The sequence below is a fragment of the Bombina bombina genome, chromosome 6 (genome assembly GCF_027579735.1).
Source record: "Bombina bombina isolate aBomBom1 chromosome 6, aBomBom1.pri, whole genome shotgun sequence".
Taxonomy (NCBI): Eukaryota; Metazoa; Chordata; class Amphibia; order Anura; family Bombinatoridae; genus Bombina; species Bombina bombina.
In genome coordinates, this window is record NC_069504.1 from 286189835 (window position 1) to 286215169 (window position 25335).

A 25335-nucleotide genomic window follows, 5' to 3' on the forward strand; every position below is an offset into this window, starting at 1 on the left:
GTAGAGTGGGCCAGTCCAATTGTAGGGGGGAAAGGTACAGGAGTGACAGTGAGACAGAGCTTCCAACCTGTGGCAATATAAAGAAAATGTGGATGGTTGAGAGATCTGCATTGGAAAATGTATACTACAGTCAGTTGTGATTCTAATGGGGTGCTAGCGGTGATATGCAACCATAAACATTACTGAAGAACCCCCAAATCTCATAGGTGCAAGCTGCCCAGTTTTAGCAAGGTAGTGCTACTACATGTCCAACCAAATGATATAGTTTATACCCCCACAGCTACAATGTGAGTATAATTTATTAAAGGGACATGTTCCCCATATGCTAAGTGATGCAGCACATATGTATAAAGAAAATATCACATGAACCTCCCTATTAAAAAATAAAAGCTGAAAAATGTCCACTGTATTTGTCAGTTTTGTTTTCAGTAGAAAAGTATTTTGCAGCCAATGTCATTCGAGATTGTAATCACTTGACAAACACAACACAACTGATAATATTGGAGGAAAATGAAAAAAGGCCTTCATTTTTGTTCTAGTGATGTGTTATTATTATTATTCTGTTCTCTTCCTTGCTTTAACCTAAATGTCGTCTAGTTTCCTTATTTAATCTATTTAGGCATCAATGCCTCTTTTAATACATGCTAGTATCCCATTAGCCTTAGAAGCCGCTGCCCTGCATTGTACACCTATCTTTAGCTTGTTATCTATTACTGCTCCCTAATCCCTTTTCTCCTCTGTTTGGCTAAGTCTAGTCACATTTAAATTATACGTTGCCTGCTTACTTTTACTTCCAAAATGTAGAACTTACATTTTCCAGCATTCTTCTAATTTTTAAAGATCCCTTTGTAAAGCAATTTTATCCTGCACTGACCTAATGACCTTACACAACTTTGTATGATATGCAAAGAGATGTTGCTATTTAATCCTTGCTCCTAGTCATTAATAAAAATATTAAAAAGAACAGGACTCACTACTGATTTCTGGGGGACTCCACTGATTACCTTTGTCCAATCTGAGTATGATCCATTTACTACTACTCATTGCTCCTTGTCTTTTATCCAGTTATTTGCGAGCTCAATCCTATTGGCTGATTGAAGATGGATGTTCGGTCTTCAAAAACTTTAAGTGGATCTTCGGGGGTTAATGTTAGGTTATATAAAGGATTAATTGGGTGGGTTTTATTTTTAGATTAGGGGCTTGGGCGTTGAAAAAGTGCTAAATGCTCTTTTATGGGCAATGCCCATCCAAATGCCTTTTTCAGGGCAATGGGGAGCTTAGGTTTTTTAGATATGATTTTATTTGGGGGGTTTGGTTGTGTTGGGGGTTGTTTGAATTTTTTTTACAGGTAAAAGAGCTGATTTCTTTGGGGCAATGCCCCACAAAAGGCCCAATTAAGGACTATTGTCAGTTTAGTTTAGGGGGGGGGGTCTTTTTAATTTGATAGGGCTATTAGATTAGGTGTAATTAGTTTAAAAATGTGATAATTTCTTTTTTATTTTTTGTAATTTAGTTAATTGTATTCATTAATGTAATTTATTTGATTGTAGTGTAATGTTAGGTGTTAGTGTAAGACAGGTTAGGTTTTATTTGACAGGTAAAGTTGTATTTATCTTAACTAGGTAGTCAGTAAATAGTTAATAACTATTTACAAACTAAAATAAATACAAACTTAGCTGTGAAATAAAAATAAAACCTAAGATAGCTACAATGTAACTATTAGTTATATTGTAGCTATCATTTGCCTAGATTTAGAGTTTTGCGTTAGAAGGGGTGTGTTAGCTATGCGTGGTTTTTTTCCCCCGCACATTTTAAACAACGCTGGTATTTAGAGTTCTCTGAAGGGCTGCGTTAGGCTCCAAAAAGGGAGTGTACAGGCATATTTACGGCCACTTCAACCCTCAATACCAGCGTTGCTTACGGACGCGGCCAGCTTCAAAAACGCGCTCGTGCACGATTCCCCCATAGGAAACAATGGGGCAGTTTGAGCTGAAAAAAACCCTAACACCTGCAAAAAAGCAGCGTTCAGCTCCTAGCGCAGCCCCATTGTTTCCTATGGGGAAACACTTCCTAAGTCTGCACCTAACACCCTAACATGTACTCCGAGTCTAAACACCCCTAACCTTACACTTATTAACCCCTAATCTGCCGCCCCCACTATCGCTGACCCCTGCATATTATTATTAACCCCTAATCTGCCGCTCCGTACACCGCCGCAACCTACATTACAGTTATGTACCCCTAATCTGCTGCCCCTAACATCGCCAACCCCTATATTATATTTATTAACCCCTAATCTGCCCCCCCAACGTCGCCGCTACCTACCTACACTTATTAACTCCTAATCTGCCGACCGTACCTCACCGCTACTCTAATAAATGTATTAACCCCTAAACCGCCTCACTCCCGCCTCAAAAACCCTATAATAAATAGTATTAACCCCTAATCTGCCCTCCCTAACATCGCCGCCACCTAACTTCAAGTATTAACCCCTAATCTGCCGACCGGACCTCACCACTACTATAATAAATGTACTAACCTCTAAAGCTAAGTCTAACCCTAACCCTAACACCCCCCTAAGTTAAATATAATTTAAATCTAACGAAATAAAATAAATCTTATTAAATAAATTATTCCTATTTAAACCTAAATACTTACCTGTAAAATAAACCCTAATATAGCTACAATATAAACAATAATTACATTGTAGCTATTTTGGGATTAATATTTTTTTTACAGGCAACTTTGTATTTATTTTAACCAGGTACAATAGCTATTAAATAGTTAATAACTATTTAATAGCTACCTAGTTAAAATAATTACAAAATTACCAGTAAAATAAATCCTAACCTAAGTTACAATTAAACCTAACACTACACTATCAATAAATGAATTAAATAAACTACCTACAATTATCTACAATTAAATCAACTAAACTAAATTACAAAAAAAAAAACAATAAATGGCAAAAACAAACAAACACTAAATAACAAAAAAATAAAAAAAGATTACAAGAATTTTAAGCTAATTACACCTACTCTAAGCCCCCTAAAAAAATAACAAAGCCCCCCAAAATAAAAAAATGCCCTACCCTATTCTAAAATAAAAAGTTTACAGCTCTTTTACCTTACCAGCCCTTAAAAGGGCCTTTTTCGGGGCATGCCCCAAAGAAAACAGCTTTTTTGCCTGTAAAAAAACATACAATACCCCCCCAACATTACAACCCACCACCCACATACAACTAATTTAACCAAAACCCCCCTTAAAAAACCTAACACTAAGCCCCTGAAGATCTCTCTACCTTATCTTCACCACGCGGGGTATCACCGATCCGTCCAGAAGAGGCTCCGAAGTCTTCTCCCGACGATTAGACGACGAATGAAGGTTCCTTTAAGGGACGTCATCCAAGATGGCGTCCCTCGAATTCCGATTGGCTTATAGGATTCTATCAGCCAATTGGAATTAAGGTAGGAAAAATCTTATTGGCTGATTGAACAGCCAATAGAATGCAAGCTCAATCTGATTGGCTGATTGGATCAGATAATCCGATTAAACTTGATTAAACTTGATTTTTCCTACCTTAATTCCGATTGGCTGATAGAATCCTATCAGCCAATCGGAATTCGAGGGACGCCATCTTGGATGACGTCCTTAAAGGAACCTTCATTCGTCGTCTAGTTGTCGGGAGAAGAGGATGTTCTGCGCTGGAGGTCTTGAAGATGGAGCCGCTCCTCGTCGGATGGATGAAGATAGAAGATGCCGCTTGGATGAAGATGTTTGCCGGTCCGGATGTCCTCTTCTTGTCGGATAGGATGAAGACTTCGGAGCCTCTTCTGGACCTCTTCTTGCCGGATAGGATGAAGACTTCGGAGCCTCTTCTGGACGGATCAGTGATACCCGGCGTGGTGAAGAAAAGGTAGGGAGATCTTCAGGGGCTTAGTGTTAGGTTTTTAAGGGGGGTTGGGGTTAGATTAGGGGTATGTGGGTGGTGGGTTGTAATGTTGGGGGGGTATTGTATGTTTTTTTACAGGCAAAAGAGCTGTTTTCTTTGGGGCATGCCCCGCAAAAGGCACTTTTAAGGGCTGGTAAGGTAAAAGAGCTGTAAACTTTTTATTTTAGAATAGGGTAGGGCATTTTTTTTATTTTGGGGGGCTTTGTTATTTTTTTAGGGGGCTTAGAGTAGGTGTAATTAGCTTAAAATTCTTGTAATCTTTTTTTATTTTTTGTAATTTAGTGTTTATTTTGTTTTTGTAATTTAGTGTTTATTTGTTTTTGTAATTTAGTTTAGTTGATTTCATTGTAGATAATTGTAGGTAGTTTATTTAATTAATTTATTGATAGTGTAGTGTTAGGTTTAATTGTATCTTAGGTTAGGATTTATTTTACAGGTAATTTTGTAATTATTTTAACTAGGTAGCTATTAAATAGTTAATAACTATTTAATAGCTATTGTACCTGGTTAAAATAAATACAAAGTTGCCTGTAAAATAAATATAAATCCTAAAATAGCTACAATATAATTATTCGTTATATTGTAGCTGTATTAGGGTTTATTTTACAGGTAAGTATTTAGCTTTAAATAGGAATAATTTATTTAATAAGATTTATTTTATTTTGTTAGATTTAAATTATATTTAACTTAGGGGGGTGTTAGTGTTAGGGTTAGACTTAGCTTTAGGGGTTAATACATTTATTATAGTAGCGGTGAGGTCCGATCGGCAGATTAGGGGTTAATACTTGAAGTTAGGTGTCAGCGATGTTAGGGAGGGCAGATTATTGGTTAATACTATTTATTATAGGGTTTTTGAGGCAGGAGTGAGGCGGTTTAGGGGTTAATACATTTATTATAGTGGCGGTGAGGTCCGGTCGGCAGATTATTGGTTAATAAGTGTAGGTAAGGTTGCGGCGACGTTGGGGGGGGCAGATTAGGGGTTAAAAATATTATGTAGGTGTCGGCGATGTTAGGGGCAGCAGATTAGGGGTACATAAGGACAATGTAGGTTGCGGCGGTGTGCAGTCGGCAGATTAGGTGTTAAACAATTTAATTATAGTGGCGGCGATGTGGGGGATCTCGGTTTAGGGGTACATAGGTAGTTTATGGGTGTTAGTGTACTTTAGAGCACAGTAGTTAAGAGCTTTATGAACTGGTGTTAGCCCATAAAGCTCTTAACTCCTGACTTTTTTCTGCGGCTGGAGTTTTGTCGTTAGAGTTCGAACGCTCACTTCAGCCAAGACTCTAAATACCAGCGTTAGAAAGATCCCATTGAAAAGATAGGATACGCAATTGACGTAAGGGGATCTGCGGTATGGAAAAGTCGCGGCTGGAAAGTGAGCGTTAGACCCTTTCCTGACTGACTCTAAATACCAGCGGATGGCCAAAACCAGCGTTCATTTTATAGGTAAGTATTTAGTTTTAAATAGGAATTATTTAGTTAATGATAGTAATTTTTATATAGATTTATTTTAATTATATTTAAGTTAGGGGTGTTAGGGTTAGGGTTAGACTTAGGGTTAGGTTTAGGGGTTAATAACTTTAGTATAGTGGCGGCGGGAAATTTCCTTCTTTACAGATAATGTAGCAAACGAATGCAGACAGTCTCGCTCAACTCGGTTTCTCTGAGCGCTGTGACTAATAGAACTGTCACTTGTGTGTTTCCCGGGAAACCATATGTGCTTGTGGCACCTGTTGTGTAAATAACAGTAAATTACTGATTCTATTGCAGTCCCCAAATTGTATGAAAGAAAGTTGCTACATATATTTGTAATCCTCAATTTGCATGTCTCATAGAGAGGCAAATGCACTTGAAACACCTGTTATTTCTTAAAGCATATACTTGCAATGGTGTTATATATATTAGCATCAATGCTGTGAATGTTAATGGCCCTCCATTGCGGCTGACGTGTGTTTGGCCATAGTCTATTTGTATAATTGGCTAATGGCTAAATCAAGGGAGATATAACTGTAATAATGATCCAACCTCACACCCTTTAAACTTCACTTACAGTGTACTCTATTTTCAGCATTAAAAGATCCAATCTCATGGTCTGCACATTGACCCGAAATAGAGTTCATACTCGTAATGCATTGTTTAATTCGTATCTTTCAAGAATCTCATATGGAGCTCAAGCCGATAGTAAATGACAAGTAACTATGTTACCTTATTCTTCGTCTTCTTGTTTACCGGGTACTTCTGTGAGACTTATCACCGACGTCCCCTTCGGTGTGGAAATGGATCACTTCCAAATTGCTCCAATATCACCTTGTTCACCAATTCTGCTCACCGTAATCCAGAAATGTGGCTCAAACAACACCAACATTGGCAGGTGATGGCGTCTTAGTAATTCTGACGCGCGTTTTGGTACTCTGCCCTTTCTCAAGGAATATACAGGTGATTGCGTGAAGGTGCTATTTGAATCATCATTACCATATTCCAAATGGATACTCAGATCCACACCCTGAATTGCATCACACTCCTTTCATACGTAACATCCATTCATTTTTTGTATGGGATCACGGATTTGTATACAACCCACGAATATTTCACAAAGCCAAAAAGTAACTTATTGTTTATGTCTTATTTAAATCTGACTCACAATTTTCTTAAGATATGCTGTGTCTCACCTATACTTATGCGAATCACGAATTCTCACTCCCATACTACAATTTGTATCTCGGCTCAATTCTTCTCATGAATCTTTGAAATTCACCATGGAATCAAGCAAGATGAAAATAAGCTAATTAGATACTATGGTATCAATTGTAGATTATAAATTGAGAAGTGATTTATTCACAAAAGAAACAGACAGGAACAATACATTATTGTATGATAGTTTCCACCCATCCTCTTTGATCAAAAATCTTCCATTGGTCCAACTCTTAAGAACTAAAAGGATTGTTGATGATCCCAAAACTTGCCTGATAAGATTAGATGAGATGGCCAAAAATTTTGTAGAAAGAGGATATCCAATGGAAATTCTGGCAAAAAATATGAAAAAGGTGGCAAATATTGATAGGAAGAGTATCCTAACCAAAAAGTGTGTGGACCCTAAGACATTTTCTGTACCTTTTGTCAGCCATTTTGGCTTTCATAGCAGAAATTTAAAGAAGATGATTCTACAACATTGGCATTTATTAAAAGAGGACACTCAAGTGAGGAATATATTAAATAATACTCCACTATTCTCATATAGGAGAAATAGAAATTTAAGAGATGAATTGATCCATGCTGATTGGGGTCCAACAATGAAACCTATTGAAATGACTAAGAAAGGTTATTTTTCCTGTATGAACTGTGCACTGTGTCACTCAATGCAACAAAGAGATTCTGTGACCCATCCTCTTTCAGGGAAAAGGATCCCCATTAAAGGGAGGTTCTCCTGTAATTCTAAATTTGTAATATATGTGATAAAATGTCCGTGTGGTCTGGCATATGTAGGTGAGACCACCCAAATGGTCAGAGATAGGATACGTCAACACAAGGCAGCAATAGGCAAAGATGATGAAGATGCCCCAGTGGCACATCATTTTACAAGATTCTCTCACAATAAAAGTCAGTTAAGGTTTCAAATAGTAGATGGGATACCCCCACTACGCCGAGGAGGTGATAGACAAAAATTATTATTCAGGAAAGAGGCACAGTGGATCAGGAGACTAGATACTATGGTACCTAAAGGTCTCAATAGAGATATTTCCTGGGGCAACTTCATTTAAATTATTCCAACTTAAGTATGTGATGGATACAGCTAAAGGAGCAAAGAGAGTATCTGTTCTGTACATATGGTGATAACATGTGAGGGTGTCTCTTGAATGGACAAAATCATATAGGATATAATTATCCAATTTAAGCATTATCCAATTGGATTTTCTATAGGGTTTTTTAACCTTAATTGATTAAAGTTGAAATGATTTTATATATTTGAGATCTGGATATTACTCCTACATGTGAACACGATCATGGAATTCGGCAAAATTCATGTAGAAATGTTTAGGTACTGTCTCTTTAAATAACGTGGCCATTTTTGTTATTTTACCCGGGTAGGTTTGAGGAGAAATTTTGAGACTTCGACTTTTAGTTGACACATACAGCAACGTAGCTCCTACAGTTTGTAAAGTTAAAATGCACCCTTAGGGTACTGCTTCACATATTTTTTAAGATCTGGTATTGTGATATGTACTCTGTCAATGTAGAGATGTCTGTGTCCTCATGAGATATCCTGGATTATTGTGTAACTATACATTATCAGTAGATGCAGCGTTTAATTTGAGGCTGCATTATGGGAGTGAGATTTGGTGGTCTGTATAGTATAGATAGGACAAAACATATCTTAAGAAATTTGTGAGCTAGATTAGAAAAAGTCACAAACAATAGACAATGGTGAAATGTACTTTGTTAATGTGGAGACGTCAGGGTCCTGATGAGATATTCTAGGTTACTGTTACATTCTAATTATATATTTTCATTAGATACAGCGTTTCTTGTAAGACTGTAGTATGGGAGTGAGATTTGGTGATTTGCATAAGTATAGGTGAGACACATCATATCTTAAGAAAATTGTGAGTTAGATTTAAATAAGACATAAACAATAAATTACTTTTTGGCTTTGTGAAATATTTATTGGTTGTATACAAATCCGTGATCCCATACAAATAATGAATGGATGTTATGTATGAATGGAGTGTGATGCAATTGAGGGTGTGGATCTGAGTATCCAATTGAAATATGGTAATGATGATTCAAATAGCACCTTCATGCAATCACCTGTATATTCCTTGAGAAAGAGCGGAGTCCCAAAACGCGCGTAGGAATTACTAAGATGCCATCACCTGTAAATGTTGGTGTTGTTTGAGCCACATTTCTGGATTGCGGTGAGCAGAATTGGTGAACAAGGTGAGATTGGAGCAATTTGGAAGTGATCCATTTCCACACCGAAGGGGACGTCGGTGATAAGTCTTACAGTAGTACCCGGTAAACAAGTGAACGAAGAATAAGGTAACATAGTTACTTGTCATTTACTATTGGCACGAGCTGCATATGAGATTCTTGAAAGATTCGAATTAAACAATGCATTACGAGTATGAACTGTGTCGGGTCAATGTGCAGACCATGAGATTGGATCTTTTAATATTGACAATCGAGTATACTGTGAGTGAAGTTTAAAGGGTGTGAGGTTGGATCATTATTAGAGTTATATCTCCCTTGATTTAGCCAATTATACCAATGGACTATGGCCAAACACACGTCAGCCGCAATGGAGGGCCATTAACATTCACAGCATTGATGCTAATATATATAACACCATTGCAAGTATATGCTTTAAGAAATAACAGGTGTTTCAAGTGCATTTGCCTCTCTATGAGACATGCAAATTGAAGATTACAAATATATGTAGCAACTTTCTTTCATACAATTTGGGGACTGCAAAAGAATCACTAATTTACTGTTATTTACACAACAGGTGCCACAAGCACATATGGTTTCCCGGGAAACACACAAGTGACAGTTCTATTAGTCACAGCGCTCAGAGAAACCGAGTTGAGCGAGACTGTCTGCATTTGTTTGCTACTATGTGGGGTAGTTATCAACATGTCAACTTTCCTGCCTTCGCCGGCCCAAGCTCGCCTACCATCGCCACCGCGGACCTGAAAAAATTCGCCTAAGTTATCAATAAAGCCACACACCAAGTACGGGGCGATGAGCAGCGGACTGTGAGAGTTATCACTCATCCAATCTCGCTGCTCTTCGGCTTTTTGACAGCTTTATTGACAAGCTGTCACTAAGCACCCACACTATACTATACTGTTCTACCCCCTATACCAGCGCCCCCGGAGCCCCCCGCAACTCAATAAAGTTATTAACCCATAAACCGCCGCTCCCTGACCACGCCGCAACTTTAATAAATGTATTAACCCATAAACCGCCGCTCCCGGACACCGTCGCAACCTACATTATACCTAGTAACCCCTATCCTGCCCCCCTATACCGCCGCACTCTATAATAAAGTTATTAACCCCTATCCTGCTGATCCCGCACCTCGCCGCAACTAAATAAATAGTTTAACCCCTAAACCGCCGCTCCCGGACCCTGCCGCAACCTATATTAAATTTATTAACCCCTAATCTGCCCCCCCTACACCGTTGCCACCTATAATAAATTTATTACCCCTATCCTGCCGCCCACTACACCGCCGCCACTGTAATAAATTTATTAACCCCTAAACATAAGTCTAACACTAACCCTAACACCCCCCTAACTTAAATATGAATTAAATAAATCTAAATAAATATTACTCTTATTAAATTAGTTATTCCTATTTAAAACTAAATACTTACCTTTAAAATAAACCCTAATATAGCTACAATATAAATAATAATTATATTGTAGCTATCTTAGGATTTATTTTTCTTTTACAGGTAACTTTCAATTTATTTTAACTAGGTACAATAGCTATTAAATAGTTATTAACTATTTACTAGCTACCTAGCTAAAATAAAGAGAAATTTACCTTTAAAATAAAAACTAACCTAAGTTACAATTACACCTAACACTACACTATCATTAAATAAATTATTCCTATTTAAAACTAAATACTTACCTGTAAAATAAACCCTAAGATAGCTACAATGTAATTAATAATTACATTGTAGCTATTTTAGGATTTATATTTATTTTACAGGTAACTTTGTATTTATTTTAACTAGTTAGAATAGTTATTAAATAGTTATTAACTATTTAATAACTACCTAGCTAAAAGAAATACAAAATTACCTGTAAAATAAATCCTAACCTAAGTTACAATTAAACCTAACACTACACTATCATTACATTAATTAAATAAATTAACTACAAATAACTACAATTAAATACAATTACATAAACTAACTAAAGTACAAAAAATAAAAAAAGCTGTTACAAAAAATAAAAAAAATAACTTACAAACATTTAAAAAATATTACAACAATTTTAAGCTAATTACACCTAATCTAAGCCCCCTAATAAAATAACAAAGCCCCCAAAAATAAAAAAAATTCCCTACCCTATTCTACATTAAAAAAGTTCAAAGCTCTTTTACCTTACCAGCCCTTAAAAGGGCCTTTTGTGGGGCATGCCCCAAAGAAAACGGCTCTTTTGCCTGTAAAAGAAAAATACAACCCCCCCCAACATTAAAACCCACCACCCACATACCCCTAATCTAACCCAAACCCCCCTTAAAATAACCTAACACTAATCCCCTGAAGATCATCCTACCTTGAGTCGTCTTCACTCAGCTGAGCCACCGATGGAACTGAAGAGGAGATCCGGAGCGGCAGAAGTGATCCTCCAAGGGGCGCTGAAGAAGTCTTCTATCCGATGAAGTGATCCTCCAGGTGGCGCTGAAGAAGTCTTCCATCTGGGCGATGTCATCTTCCAAGCGGCGCCGAAGAAGTCTTCTATCCGGGCGATGTCATCTTCCAAGCGGGGTCTTCAATCTTCTTTCTTCAGGATCCATCTTCATCCCGGCGACGCGGAACATCCTTCTTTCCCGACGGACTACTGATGAATGAAGGCTCCTTTAAGGGACGTCATCCAAGATGGCGTCCCTTCAATTCCGATTGGCTGATAGGATTCTATCAGCCAATCGGAATTAAGGTAGGAAAAATCTGATTGTCTGATTGAATAAGCCAATCAGATTGAAGTTCAATCTGATTGGCTGATCCAATCAGCCAATCAGATTGAGCTCGCATTCTATTGGCTGATCTGATCAGCCAATAGAATGAGAGCTCAATCTGATTGGCTGATTCAATCAGCCAATCAGATTTTTCCTACCTTAATTCCGATTGGCTGATAGAATCCTATCAGCCAATCGGAATTGAAGGGACGCCATCTTGGATGACGTCCCTTAAAGGAGCCTTCATTCGTCGGTAGTCCGTCGGGAAAGAAGGATGTTCCGCGTCGCCGGGATGAAGATGGATCCTGAAGAAAGAAGATTGAAGACCCCGCTTGGAAGATGACATCGCCCGGATAGAAGACTTCTTCAGCGCCGCTTGGAAGATGACATCACCTGGATGGAAGACTTCTTCAGCGCCGCTTGGAGGATCACTTCATCGTATGGAAGATTTCTTCAGCGCCCCTTGGAGGATCACTTCTGCCGCTCCGCATCTCCTCTCCAGTTCCATCGGTGGCTCGGCTGAGTGAAGACGACTCAAGGTAGGATGATCTTCAGGGGATTAGTGTTAGGTTATTTTAAGGGGGGTTTGGGTTAGATTAGGGGTATGTGGGTGGTGGGTTTTAATGTTGGGGGGGTTGTATTTTTCTTTTACAGGCAAAAGAGCAGTTTTCTTTGGGGCATGCCCCACAAAAGGCCCTTTTAAGGGCTGGTAAGGTAAAAGAGCTTTGAACTTTTTTAATGTAGAATAGGGTAGGGAATTTTTTTTATTTTGGGGGCCTTTGTTATTTTATTAGGGGGCTTAGATTAGGTGTAATTATCTTAGAATTAGCCAATAGAATGTGAGCTCAATCTGATTGGCTGATCGGATCAGCCAATCGGATTGAACTTGAATCTGATTGGCTGATTCCATCAGCCAATCAGAATTTTCCTACCTTAATTCCGATTGGCTGATAGAATCCTATCAGCCAATCGGAATTCGAGGGGCGCCATCTTGGATGACATCCCTTAAAGGAACCGTCATTCGTCGGGAAGTCGTCGGTGAAGATGGATGTTCCGCGTCGGCGGGATGAACTACATGGATCCGTAAGAAAGAAGATTGAAGATGCCGCTTGATAGAAGACTTCAGTCGGATCATGGACCTCTTCAGCTCCCGCTTGGATGAAGACTTCAGCCGGATCATGGACATCTTCAGCCCCTCGCTTGGGCTTGGATCAAGACATCGGAGGCTCTTCTGGATCGATCGGTGAACCCGGCGTGGTGAAGACAAGGTAGGGAGATCTTCAGGAGCTTAGTGTTAGGTTTATTTAAGGGGGGTTTGGGTTAGATTAGGGGTATGTGGGTGGTGGGTTGTAATGTTGGGGGGGGGGTATTGTATGTTTTTTTTTTACAGGCAAAAGAGCTGAATTCTTTGGGGCATGCCCTGCAAAGGGCCCTTTTCAGGGCTGGTAAGGTAAAAGAGCTTTTCTATTTTAATTTTAGAATAGGGTAAGGCATTTTTTTATTTTGGGGGTCTTTGTTATTTTATTAGGGGGCTTAGAGTAGGTGTAATTAATTTAAAATTGTTGTAATATTTTTCTAATGTTTGTAAATATTTTTAATTTTTTGTAACTTAGTTCTTTTTTATTTTTTGTACTTTAGTTAGTTTAGTTCATGGTATTTATTTGTAGGTATTTTATTTAATTAATTTATTGATAGTGTAGTGTTAGGTTTAATTGTAGATAATTGTAGGTAGTTTATTTAATTAATTTATTGATAGTGTAGTGTTAGGTTTAATTGTAACTTAGGTTAGGATTTATTTTACCGGTAATTTTGTAATTATTTTAACTAGGTAACTATTAAATATTTCTTAACTATTTAATAGCTATTGTACCTGGTTAAAATAATTACAAAGTTGCCTGTAAAATAAATATTAATCCTAAAATAGCTACAATATAATTATAATTTATATTGTAGCTATATTAGGGTTTATTTTACAGGTAAGTATTTAGCTTTAAATAGGAATAATTTATTTAATAAGAGTTAATTTATTTCGTTAGATTTAAATTATATTTAACCCCTTAATGACAATTGACGTACCAGGTACGTCATACATTAACAAGCAGTTAATGACAATAGACGTACCTGGTACGTCAGTTGTCTAACAGAATGCTGGAAGCGATCACAATCGCTTCCAGCAGCTCTGAGGGTATTGCAGTGATGCCTCCATATGGAGGCATCCTGCAATACCCCTTTAAAAGCCTCCGATGCAGAGAGAGCCACTCTGTGGCCCTCTCTGCACCGGAGCGTCGTTGGTGGGTGGGAACAAGGCAGGGAGGTGGGTGGGCGGCCTGCCAAGGGCCTGTAATTTGGAGGGGGGCGGGATCGGAGGCTGGATCGGATGCGGCAGTGTCCGGGGGCGCGCACGGACGCGCGGGCACGTGCACGTGGGTGGTGGGCGGGCGCGTGCACGGGGCGGGAGCGGGTGGGAACTGCTACACTACAGAAAAATGTAATTTCAAAATTGGGAGAAAAGGGTTTTTTTTTAATGCAATTAATGATCGAAGGGTTCTGGGGGGGGGGGAAGCTACACTACAGAAAATGGGAAAAAAGTCCAACAAAACAATAAAAGCACATTTTTTTTAATAAACTGGGTATTGGCAGACAGCTGCCAGTACCCAAGATGGTGCCCATTAAGTTAGAGGGGGAGGGTTAGAGAACTGTTTGATGGGGGATCTGTGAGTTTGGGGGCTAAGGGGGGATTCTATAAAGCAGCATATGTAAATATGCTATTAAAAAAAACCAAAAAAAAAACAAATATACCTTTTTATCTTAGTACTGGCAGATTTTCTGCCAGTACTTAAGATGGCGGGAACAATTGTGGGGTGGGGGAGGGAATATAGCTGTTTGGGAGGGATCAGGGGGTCTGATGTTTCAGGTGGGAGGCTGATCTCTACACTAAAGCTAAAATTAACCCTGCAAGCTCCCTACAAGCTACCTAATTAACCCCTTTACTGCTAGCCATAATACAAGTGTGATGCGCAGCAGAATTTAGTGGCCTTCTAATTACCAAAAAGCAACGCCAAAGCCATATATGTCTGCTATTTCTGAACAAAGGGGATCCCAGAGAAGCATTTACAACCATTTGTGCCATAATTGCACAAGCTGTTTGTAAATAATTTCAGTAAGAAACCAAAAATTTAGAAAAATGTAAAAAAAAATATATATTTGAACGTATTTGGCGGTGAAATGGTGGCATGAAATATACCAAAATGTGCCTTGATCAATACTTTGGGTGGTTTACTACACTACACTAAAGCTAAAATTACCCCAAAAATCTCCCTACATGCTCCCTAATAAACCCCTTCACTGCTGGGCATAATACAAGTATGTGTGCAGTGGCATTTAGCGGCCTTCTAATTACCAAAAAGCAACGCCAAAGCCATATATGTCTGCTATTTCTGAACAAAGGGGATGCCAGAGAAGCATTTACAACCATTTTTGCCATAATTGCACAAGCTGTTTGTAAACAATATCAGTGAGAAACCGAAAGTTTGTGAAAAAATTTGTGAAAAAGTGAACGATTTTTTGTATTTGATCGCATTTGGCAGTGAAATGGTGGCATGAAATATACCAAAATGGGCCTAGATCAATACTTTGGGATGTCTTCTAAAAAAAATATATACATGTCAAGGGATATTCAGAGATTCCTGAAAGATATCAGTGTCCCAATGTAACTAGCAGTAATTTTGAAAAAAAGTGGTTTGGAAATAGCAAAGTGTTACTTGTATTTATGGCCCTATAACTTGCAAAAAAAGTAAAGAACATGTAAACATTGGGTATTTCTAAACTCAGGACAAAATTTAGAAACTATTTAGCATGGGTGTTTTTTGGTGGTTGCAGATGTGTAACAGATTTTGGGGCTAAAAGTTAAAAAAAAGTGTTTTTTTTCCATTTATTTCCTCATATTTTATATATTTTTTATAGTAAATTATAAGATATGATGAAAATAATGGTATCTTTAGAAATTCCATTTAATGGCGAGAAAAACGGTATATAATATGTGTGGGTACAGTAAATGAGTAAGAGGAAAATTACAGCTAAACACAAACACCGCAAAAATGTAAAAATAGCCTTTGTCACAAACGGACAGAAAATGGAAAAGTACTGTTGTCATTAAGGGGTTAAGTTAGGGGGGTGTTAGTGTTAGGGTTAGACTTAGCTTTAGGGGTTAATACATTTATTATAGTAGCGCTGTGGTCCGGTCGGCAGATTAGGGGTTAATAATTGTAGGTAGGTGGAGGCGACGTTGGGGGCGGCAGATTAGGGGTTAATAAATATAATATAGGGGTCGGCTGTGTTAGGGGCAGCAGATTAGGGGTACATAGGTATAATGTAGGTTGCGGCGCTGTACAGAGCGGCAGATTAGGGGTTAAAAAAAAGATGCAGGTGTCAGCGATAGCGGGGGCGGCAGATTAGGGGTTAATAAATATTATGTAGGTGTCGGAGGTATTAGGGGCAGCAGATTAGGGGTACATAGGGATAACGTAGGTGGCGGCGGTGTGCGGTCGGCAGATTAGGGGTTAAAAAAATTTAATAGAGTGGCGGCGATGTGGGGGACCTCGGTTTAGGGGTACATAGGTAGTTTATGGGTGTTAGTGTACTTTAGAGCACAGTAGTTAAGAGCTTTATGAACCAGCGTTAGCCCAGAAAGCTCTTAACTCCTGGCTTTTCTCTGCGGCTGGAGTTTTTTCGTTAGATTTCTAACGCTCACTTCAGTCACGACTCTAAATATCGGCGTTAGAAAGATCCCATTGAAAAGATAGGATACGCAATTGACGTAAGGGGATCTGCGGTATGGAAAAGTCGCGGCTGCAAAGTGAGCGTTAGACCCTTTCCTGACTGACTCTAAATACCAGCGGTAGCCCAAAACCAGCGTTAGGAGCCTCTAACGCTGGTTTTGACGGCTAACGCCAAACTCTAAATCTAGCCGTGAGTGTCCCTGTAAGATGGTACCAGACTAATTTGGAAACTAAAAGTCTGGAAGAATAGATTCAGCTGTGTGCTGTACATAAAAAGGTCTGTGAACAGTATGTATGATAATATTAGGATATCTGGTAAATCTAATCATATTAAAACATGAATGTAGGGACACTTGCCTATGTAATCAAAAAGTTGGTGTGAATAGTATGAAAGAACCGATCGATGCATAGAGGGGATGTGCATAATGGTAGCCTAATATGTTGGAGGGTGTGTCATGAATAGAGTGGGCGGACCAGTGTATACATTAAACTATGTTTGTAAGAATGGAATAATAGGTGTATGGAAATAGTGGTCAGGCCAAGTGCAAATAGAGCAATAAGTGACTTAAATAATATATGAGACGATAATACGTTCATGTGTGGTAATTTTTTATTTTGAGTAATGTTAGTTTTTTTTAGTAATTTTTTATTTTTTATTTCTTGTAATTGTTTATTATTTTTTAAAGTAGTTAGTAAAATGTTTCACCCAGATTACAAGTGTGGCGATACGGCTATACCGTTGAAATATTGGCCATTGTGCGCGGAATAGCAAGCGTTTTAGCCTGTAACGCAACTCTCTATTTCGCACTCAAAAAATTACTTTTGAGTGGGGAATTTTGTGGTCTCCCGTATTACAGGTAGTGCAGTCCGGCTATTATGCTAGCGTTATAGCTTATACCGCCACAATCCATTGCGCGATCTGAGACCAGTAGTTATGGATTTTGCAGGAAAAAAAATGTTTCACAAAATTCATAACAGAAATGTTGTAAAGAACACCCATAAACTACGCTATTAACCCCTAAACAACCATCCCCGCATCACAAATACTATATTAAACTAATTAACCCATAATCAGCCGACCCCTTCCCACATCTCCAACACTAAATAATCCTATTAACGCCTAATCCGCAGGCCTGTCATATCCACTGAACCTTTAATTCTAAGTTCCCTCCCATTCCAACAGTCCTATTTAAGCCAGTATCAAACTCACCAGATTGCTTGATTAACTCCAGGCAGTAAGATGAATATTTCTCGTGAAGTTCGCTTTTAACTACTACCGGAACTCAGCTTCTACCTTGTGCGTTTCCCTACAGGAATATCTCCAGTATTGGACTATACTTACATTCACATAACCGCTTCAGTTTGCGATCTACCTCCAGCTCCTCATCTAGTATCAATTCAAAACCCCAAGTATCTCATCATATATATTAAGACACTGTTATAAAATCCATACTTACAACTATTACTTAAGGATTGAGACTCCGCAAGTTTCCTCCTTAAAAGTGACTTTTTGTATGTCACATATAGTGTTGCTCTTCCTGTCTCTCACGCTATCTGGGTTAGCTGTTCTGAAATACCTACTTACTTTTTCTGCTTGCCTATTTAATTGAGACAAAGTAACTCACTTGCTTAACACTTTGGATTACAAAATCTCCTGTTTTTTGTGTTTATACTAATGACTGACTATACTTAAAACTTTATCACTAGAAGATTAACTATACATATTGATCTGCATAAACTCTAACCTCTTTTACTTTGCTGCCACTTGTTTCTTTTAAAACAAACCTTGGAGGTAATTTTACTCCTTTATTCCATATCCACATAAAGTGCTATATTTTAGTTTTCTACTCGTTACTTCAATTCTTGAGTAGGTGCTATCTGTTAGCTACATTTCATACATATACTATCTCTTAAAAAAAAAATACTGATACTATCAGCTTAATATTTAACTCGAAAAGTTATTGCACGGTCCCCCACATCGCAAAATACTAAATTAAACTATTAACCCCTAAACCTAATACCCCCCTTAAATAACTATTTTAAAATAAATAAAAAGTTACCTGCGAAATAAAAAAAGCCTAAGATTAAACTATAAATTAACCTAACATTACTATTTTAAAAAAATAAAATAAAAATAAAAAACCTAAATTACAATATTAAAAAATCCTAACACTACATAAAAAAAACTTTAAAAACCCCCACTAAAATTACAAAATTTCAAAATAATCTTACATTACAAAAAAACACTAACATTGTGAAAAATAGAAAAAAACTAAAGATCTCAAAAAATAATAAACAAAATTATCCAAAATAATTAAAAACAAAAACACACCCCTAAGTTAACAATAACTACCAATAGCCCTTAAAAGGGCCTTTTATAAACAGCTCTAAAAAATCTAAAAAAATTACAATGTCCCCCTAACAGTAAACCCCCCCACCCAACCAACCCCCCAAAATAAAAAAACTAAGTCTAAAAAAAACTAAGCTACCCATTGCCCCTAAAGGGGCATTTGTATGGGACACCCCAAAAAACACTAACCCAGAAAATGTACTCACTGTTCCTGAAGTCCAGAAGTTCAGGCGGCAAAGATCTTTTTCCAGGCGGCACCATCTTCTATCTTCTTCCCGGAGGTGTGAAGCGGTCTTCGGCGATGCGCAGATCCGGAGCGCTACTCCTCATCTGGAGCACTGGTCCTCTTCAGTGGCGGCAGTCTTCACAATGTGGATCCTCCTCTTCACACAATCGTCCGCTGCACAGTCAAGCTTGAATGCAAGGTACCCCTTTTATATTTGATGAGAGCCGCTTAAATCCTATTGGCTGATTTGAACAGCCCATACAAATGACCCTTTAATAGTTTAATTTAGTGTTTTGCGATGTGGGGTGGGGGCAAAGGTTTAGGGGTTAATAGGTTTAGTTTAATAGTTGCAATGTGGGGGGCCGGTGGTTTAGGGGTTAATTGTTTATTTAGTGTTGGCAATGTCGGGGTGGCAGTTTAGAGGTTAATCACTTTATTTAGTGTTGGGGGCGGCGGATTGGGGTATTTAGACTAGGGATTTATTAGAGTGTTAGATTTATACATAACTTTCTTGTCCCCATAGATATCAATGGGTATTGCGTTATAGCAATCGCCACTCCGCAATCACAGATGTTAGTTTTTTTCTAACACTTTCTCTCCATTGATGTTTATGGGGGAAAATGTGCACAAGCACGTAAAGTCAGGCCTTGGCTTTTGTGCGGTACAGAGCTTATCACACTATATCGCACAGCACAAGAGGTTTTTTTTGTAACTTGTAATGGCAGCACTATGGAGAGTGCGATACCGCTATTTTTTTGCATTATTTACGCACCGGGTTTAGCACACAACTTGTAATCTTGGTGTTTATTAGGTAGTTTGCGATGTGGGGGTTGGTGGATTAGGGGTTAATACTTTTATTAGTTATTGCAATGTGGGGGGGTGGAGGTTTAGAGGTTGATATTGCGAATGCGTTAGGTGTTTGTTAAGGCTTCCAGGGAGTTATTGTACTTTTATACTCAGTGCAAGGCTTGCTGCATCTGCCTATGTGTGGCGAAGTGAAAATGGAGTAAAATGTCTCCATTCTACGCGCTTAAGTCCTTGCGCTGAATATGTGATACCGACTGGCGATGCCGCTTCTATCTTAGTTTATGGGAGTAAAAACTGCGGACGACGGGTAAAATATATGCACATAACTTGTCTGCTGCGCCGTATATGTGATTGCTCGATTCAACTAAAAATTGTCGACACTGGGTTTTGTGCCCAGCCCCACATATGTGATTGCACTTCTAGTTAGCTCTATTAATTGTGATATGAAGTTATACCTGATAACACTTAAAAATCTATCTCCCTTAGATGTATTACTAGTTTCATTGGCCAAGTTTATGTCGAGTAGTTAAAACCTCCCATCATTACAGCACTGGAATTATTAACAGCCTTTCTATTTGCATTAGTAGTTGAGTTTCCTCCATGTCACTATTGTTGGGGGGTTTGTAGCGTATTCCTAGTAATATTTTTGTTAGGATTTTTTTCCCCACTCTTTATTTCAACCCACAGGGTCTCAACATTATTGCCTGTATCATCATAAATATATTCCCATATTATAGGTGTAAGGTCAGCCAGATAAAATCCAGGAGACCAAACTCTCCAAGTCTTATGAACTATGGAACTAAGTCAATGTGAGTTATTTTTTCAATATTTGCAAAAACCAAGGGATATCATAGAATTTTGAATTATTTAAAGATTTCTCCAAATCAAAACTAAACCAGATAAAGACACTTTTCAGAGATTGGTATGAATAGAAAAACCAAAACAAACTATATATGTCCTTTAGCACAGGAGTGCAAATTTTTTCCAATAATGTTTTTTCAATAAAATAAAAGAGCAAAAAAAAGAAATAAACAAAAATATTTTTAAATGCTCAATTTTTAACAGAAAATAATAAATTAATTTAATGTCCTTTTAAAGTAAAACAGTCTAATACATATGAAAATAATAATAAAATAGTAATAAACAAGTAACACTTGTATTTATTACCTTCAACATCTGTCCATTTCCAGTTCCCATAAAGAATACCATTCCTTTTTGTACTTCAACAGCATAAACCGAAGTTAAATTACTATGGATTAGTATGGGTTCCTTTTTTATTGGATATATTTCTTTTCTTTCCTGGAAATCAAATAATAAGAAGGAATTATGAGATTCTGTGAATTATAGATAGATAGATAGATAGATAGATGATAGATAGATAAATAGATATATAGATAGATAGATAGATAGATAGATAGATTGATAGATAGATAGATGATAGATAATAGGTAGATTACAAAACAAAAATCATTAACCTATTTAGGCCAATTTAATACTGAAGCTCTAAAAATTAAACCCAATATAGGTAATATTATCCAATAGTTCTATAACGTCTTCATTTTGCAAGTATGTAAAAATGTATTCAGGTGATGTGGTTAACCCTACGTTTATCATTCTGCAACATTGCAGCTTTACATCTCAGAGTTTGCTGCTAAATAACTTCAAAATAAAAACAGTCAGCTATTGTGGGCGCCTACAAAAAGGTAGATCAAAGTGGTAAAATATAGAAATATATAGAAATAAGTACGCACTTTATATAAAAGAAGTGCACATTTATTATTACCATGAACAGATAAAAATAAATACGATGTTTATTGATACTTTGTATACAATCTCTGCTCCAGTCAGAGTATAAAACCCCACAAACAACTAAAAACATATATAAGAGTGCTCCATACAATAAAATAAAATGGGAAAGCGTTTATTAAAGTAAAACATTGAGGCAATCCAGCTGGTACAGCAAATGCTGCCGTAAAAAATAGAACCATTAGACAATAGTGGTTCACAATGGTAATACCTGGTCAGCAATTATCAACAAGGTACACTCCGGAGCTCTCGGTATTTGTAGCCTTACTGTGAGGTGCAATATTTACAAGCTCATAAACTCCCAGTGTGGTTGCACAGAAAGTAAGTAGCCAAGCTCCACTCCTATACAATTCCCGGTGTTCTGTTTAAGCTGATGACACTCCCACAGAGTACAGTGCCCTTCACAGATCCTCCACAGATCCTCCCAGAATTGTCAAATAACGTCAATATGTTTCAGCTCGCACAGAGCATTTTTCAAGCCAAAGATAATTCACCTTCATCTGCCTCCATTTATACCTTTATTTTTGCATTAAAGTGAACGTCAATAATTACGTCATTAGAACTATCTTATGTAGCCTTCTGAATTCTTAGGTATAATTGCACATCCAATTTTTAAACTTGACAGATAGTTGAGTATAAACAGTGATATCTCATAAAAGAATACTTTTATATTTATTAAAAAAATGTTTACTAAAGATGTCTTAAAATATAAAACCACTTGATCTAATTTCACATAAAAAACAGACAGAAAGATATCTGAAAAGTATTAATCGATTCTAGAGCTATGGCTTATGTAGTTGAAATGAACCCCTCATTGCTATATTACCTTATCTACAATAACTATGGACGTTCCTGGAGGGGGATTCACAAGAGACTTTGTTTCCTGATTTTACATGTTAATACGATAATGAGACAGATCACTGTGTTGCTACACAGATTGTGACGTCTATCTGTATTTTCTTATAAGTGATCTTCAATAAAAACATTTTGAAAAACCCCCCACAGAAAAAACATATATTTTCTATATTTAAAAGTATCTATTATCATTCAGATACTCAATATTACATAGTGAACAAGAGTAAATCCTAAAAACTTTATTATTTTCAGGAAACATGATAAATCAATTTCTTAATTAAGACCATTGGGCGTAAGGGTATCTAAATTTAAAATCCATCTTCCTTCCACTTTTAAAAGTTATTTATGTATATCACCCCCTCTTCCCCTATCAGTAAGTTTAGCAATACCAATATTATTAAGATATTTCAAATGCCCACAATTACATTTTACAAAATGTCTAGGAACTGGCAGTTCCTTATTTCTATCTGTCTGCATTTTCAATAGACAGGATGTGTTTTCGAATTCTCTCTCTCAGGGGTCTGGTCGATTCACCTACATATTGACTACCACATTTGCACTGTATCAGATATACAACATTCTTATCTGTACATCTGATTACAAGGATAAAAACCTTTGCAAGGATAAAAACCTTTTATATTGTTCCCAACTAAATCCCTCTCCTTACCTCTACTATTTTTGATTATATTTAAGGCTAATATGTTCTTTAGATTACTGGATTTTTTTAAAGACAAAAAATGGATTATCTGACAGTTGTTCCCCAATTATATTATCTTGTTTAAGAATATAACAGTGCTTCCAAAATATTTTCTCAGTTTGTTTATGGTTTACATTATATTTAGTCATGAAAGGAAGATGGATTTTTAATTTAGATACCCTTAACCCCAATGGTCTTAATTTAGAAATGGATTTATCATGTTTCTGGAGCTTGGCTGCTTACTTTCTGCGCAACCACACTGGGAGTTCGTGAGCTTGTAAATATCGCACCTCACAGTAAGGATACAAATACCCAGAGCTCCGGAGTCATCTAAGGTATTACATTGTTGATCATAACTGTCAACAAGTTTTCAAAGAGTGTTACATTGTTCACCAGGTATTACTGCTGTGAACCACTATTGTCTAGCGGTTCTATTTACGGCAGCATTTGCTTTACTAACTGTATTGCCTCTCCTGTTTTACTTTTATAAACACTTTCACATTTTAATTTATTGTATGAAGTGATCCTATATATGTTTTTAGTTATTCGTGTGGTTTTATACTCTGACTGCAGCAGAGAAATTGTACACAAAGTATCGATAAACATCGTATATGTTGATTTTTTATCTGTTCATGGTTAAAATAAATGTGCACTTCTTGTATATAAAGTCCTTATTTGTATATATTTATATATTTTACCACTTTGACCTGCCTTTTTGTAGGCGCCAGCAATAGCTGACTGTTTTTATTTTTACTATTTAAGATTGTGGGATATATTTTTATATTGTGGTGCTGGTCTATTTGTTTATCTAGCGCAGTGGTTGAAGTTTATTTTATCTTTTGCTAAATAACTTCAACCTGACAGCATGTGGCTGTCACCAGTGATATAAACACAGCAGCTAGAGTGGTGGTTGGAGATTTGTTAGCAGTAGAAGTTGATGAGATATACTGCAGTTTGTTTATCATTATTGTAATGTTATAGTAAGAACAACAAATAAAGGTAACTACACATAGAAACACACATACTTACACATAAACACATTTTCCTGGGGTAGGGGGCAGTATTTCCATAGGAAAAGAGGGTAAGTAGAAGGACCGTTCTAGAACATAATGCCAGAAAACAGAGAGGATGTGCCCCAAATAAGAGTAAGGGGTGTATATTTTCATTGGTTCTTGTAGTAGGAAGGACAGACTAAGGAAAAATAAATATAATAATGAGAGGAAAAAGAAATTGATAGCTAGAGGGGGTCCAAGGAAATAAGTAAGAGAGTAGTATTTTCACTAGGAATAAACCACTATATTGACAGCATAAAACAGATTACATAAATTGAAGTTCAAGATGAGCAATGTACAAAGGAAAAAGGTGGTGCCTCTTCAAAACCCATAAACTATTTCCAAAGGGAGGAGCCTCTAAGGCCTGTGCTGCTGTACAGATTGTTCATGAACTTGTTTTATTTATACATTTGAAAGAAAATAAACATATAATACTAACATATTTAGAAATTAAGGGTTCGTCTAAACCATTGCATGACATAGAAATATTAACAAATAGTTGTTGTGGACAAACAATTTCAAAGCATAATCATAGCAAGGAATACTGTACTGAATAAAAAAAAAATACATTTCTTCTTCAAAAAATCATGTGTGAAAAATTTTGTTTACATATCTTAACAGGGGAGCAGTAAGAAGTAAAAAAGTGGGGTCACTATAACTTTGAGTGATCAAAATGGTTGTATAGGCAATGGCATGCATGGCCTCTAAATATGAAGTGTTAAGCCTGTGGTCCCACAGCAAAGATCCAAGGTAGTAGATTTAATATTTGGTCTCTAAAATCTTGGCAGCAATGATGATCTAGGATTGTTGAGAAAGATAGTTTTACCATCAATAGAAGTAGAAAAATCTGAATTCCAAGAGGACTTAAAGGGATAGTCTGCACCAGAATTTTTATTGTTTAAAAAGATAGATAATCCCTTTATTACCCATTCCCCAGTTTTGCATAACCAACACGTTAATATACTTTTTACCTCTGTGATTATCTTGTATCGAAGCCTCTGCAGAGTGCCCCCTTATCTCAGTGCTTTTGACAGACATGCAGTTTAGCCAACCAGTGTGCAGACTCCTAAATAACTTCACGGGAGTGAGCACAATGTTAGCAATATGGCACACATGAA

At 37.2% G+C, this 25335-nt stretch overlaps 1 protein-coding gene across 1 annotated transcript in view; it reads right to left on the reverse strand.

Annotated features, from left to right (window-relative positions):
• PLXNC1 (plexin C1) overlaps positions 1-25335 on the reverse strand; it is a 483607-nt gene that overhangs the window by 416247 nt on the left and 42025 nt on the right. Inside the window, exon 2 of the mRNA XM_053716896.1 lies at positions 20975-21106. Coding sequence (XP_053572871.1) covers positions 20975-21106 — 132 coding nt within the window. The remainder of the gene's footprint in view (positions 1-20974; positions 21107-25335) is intronic.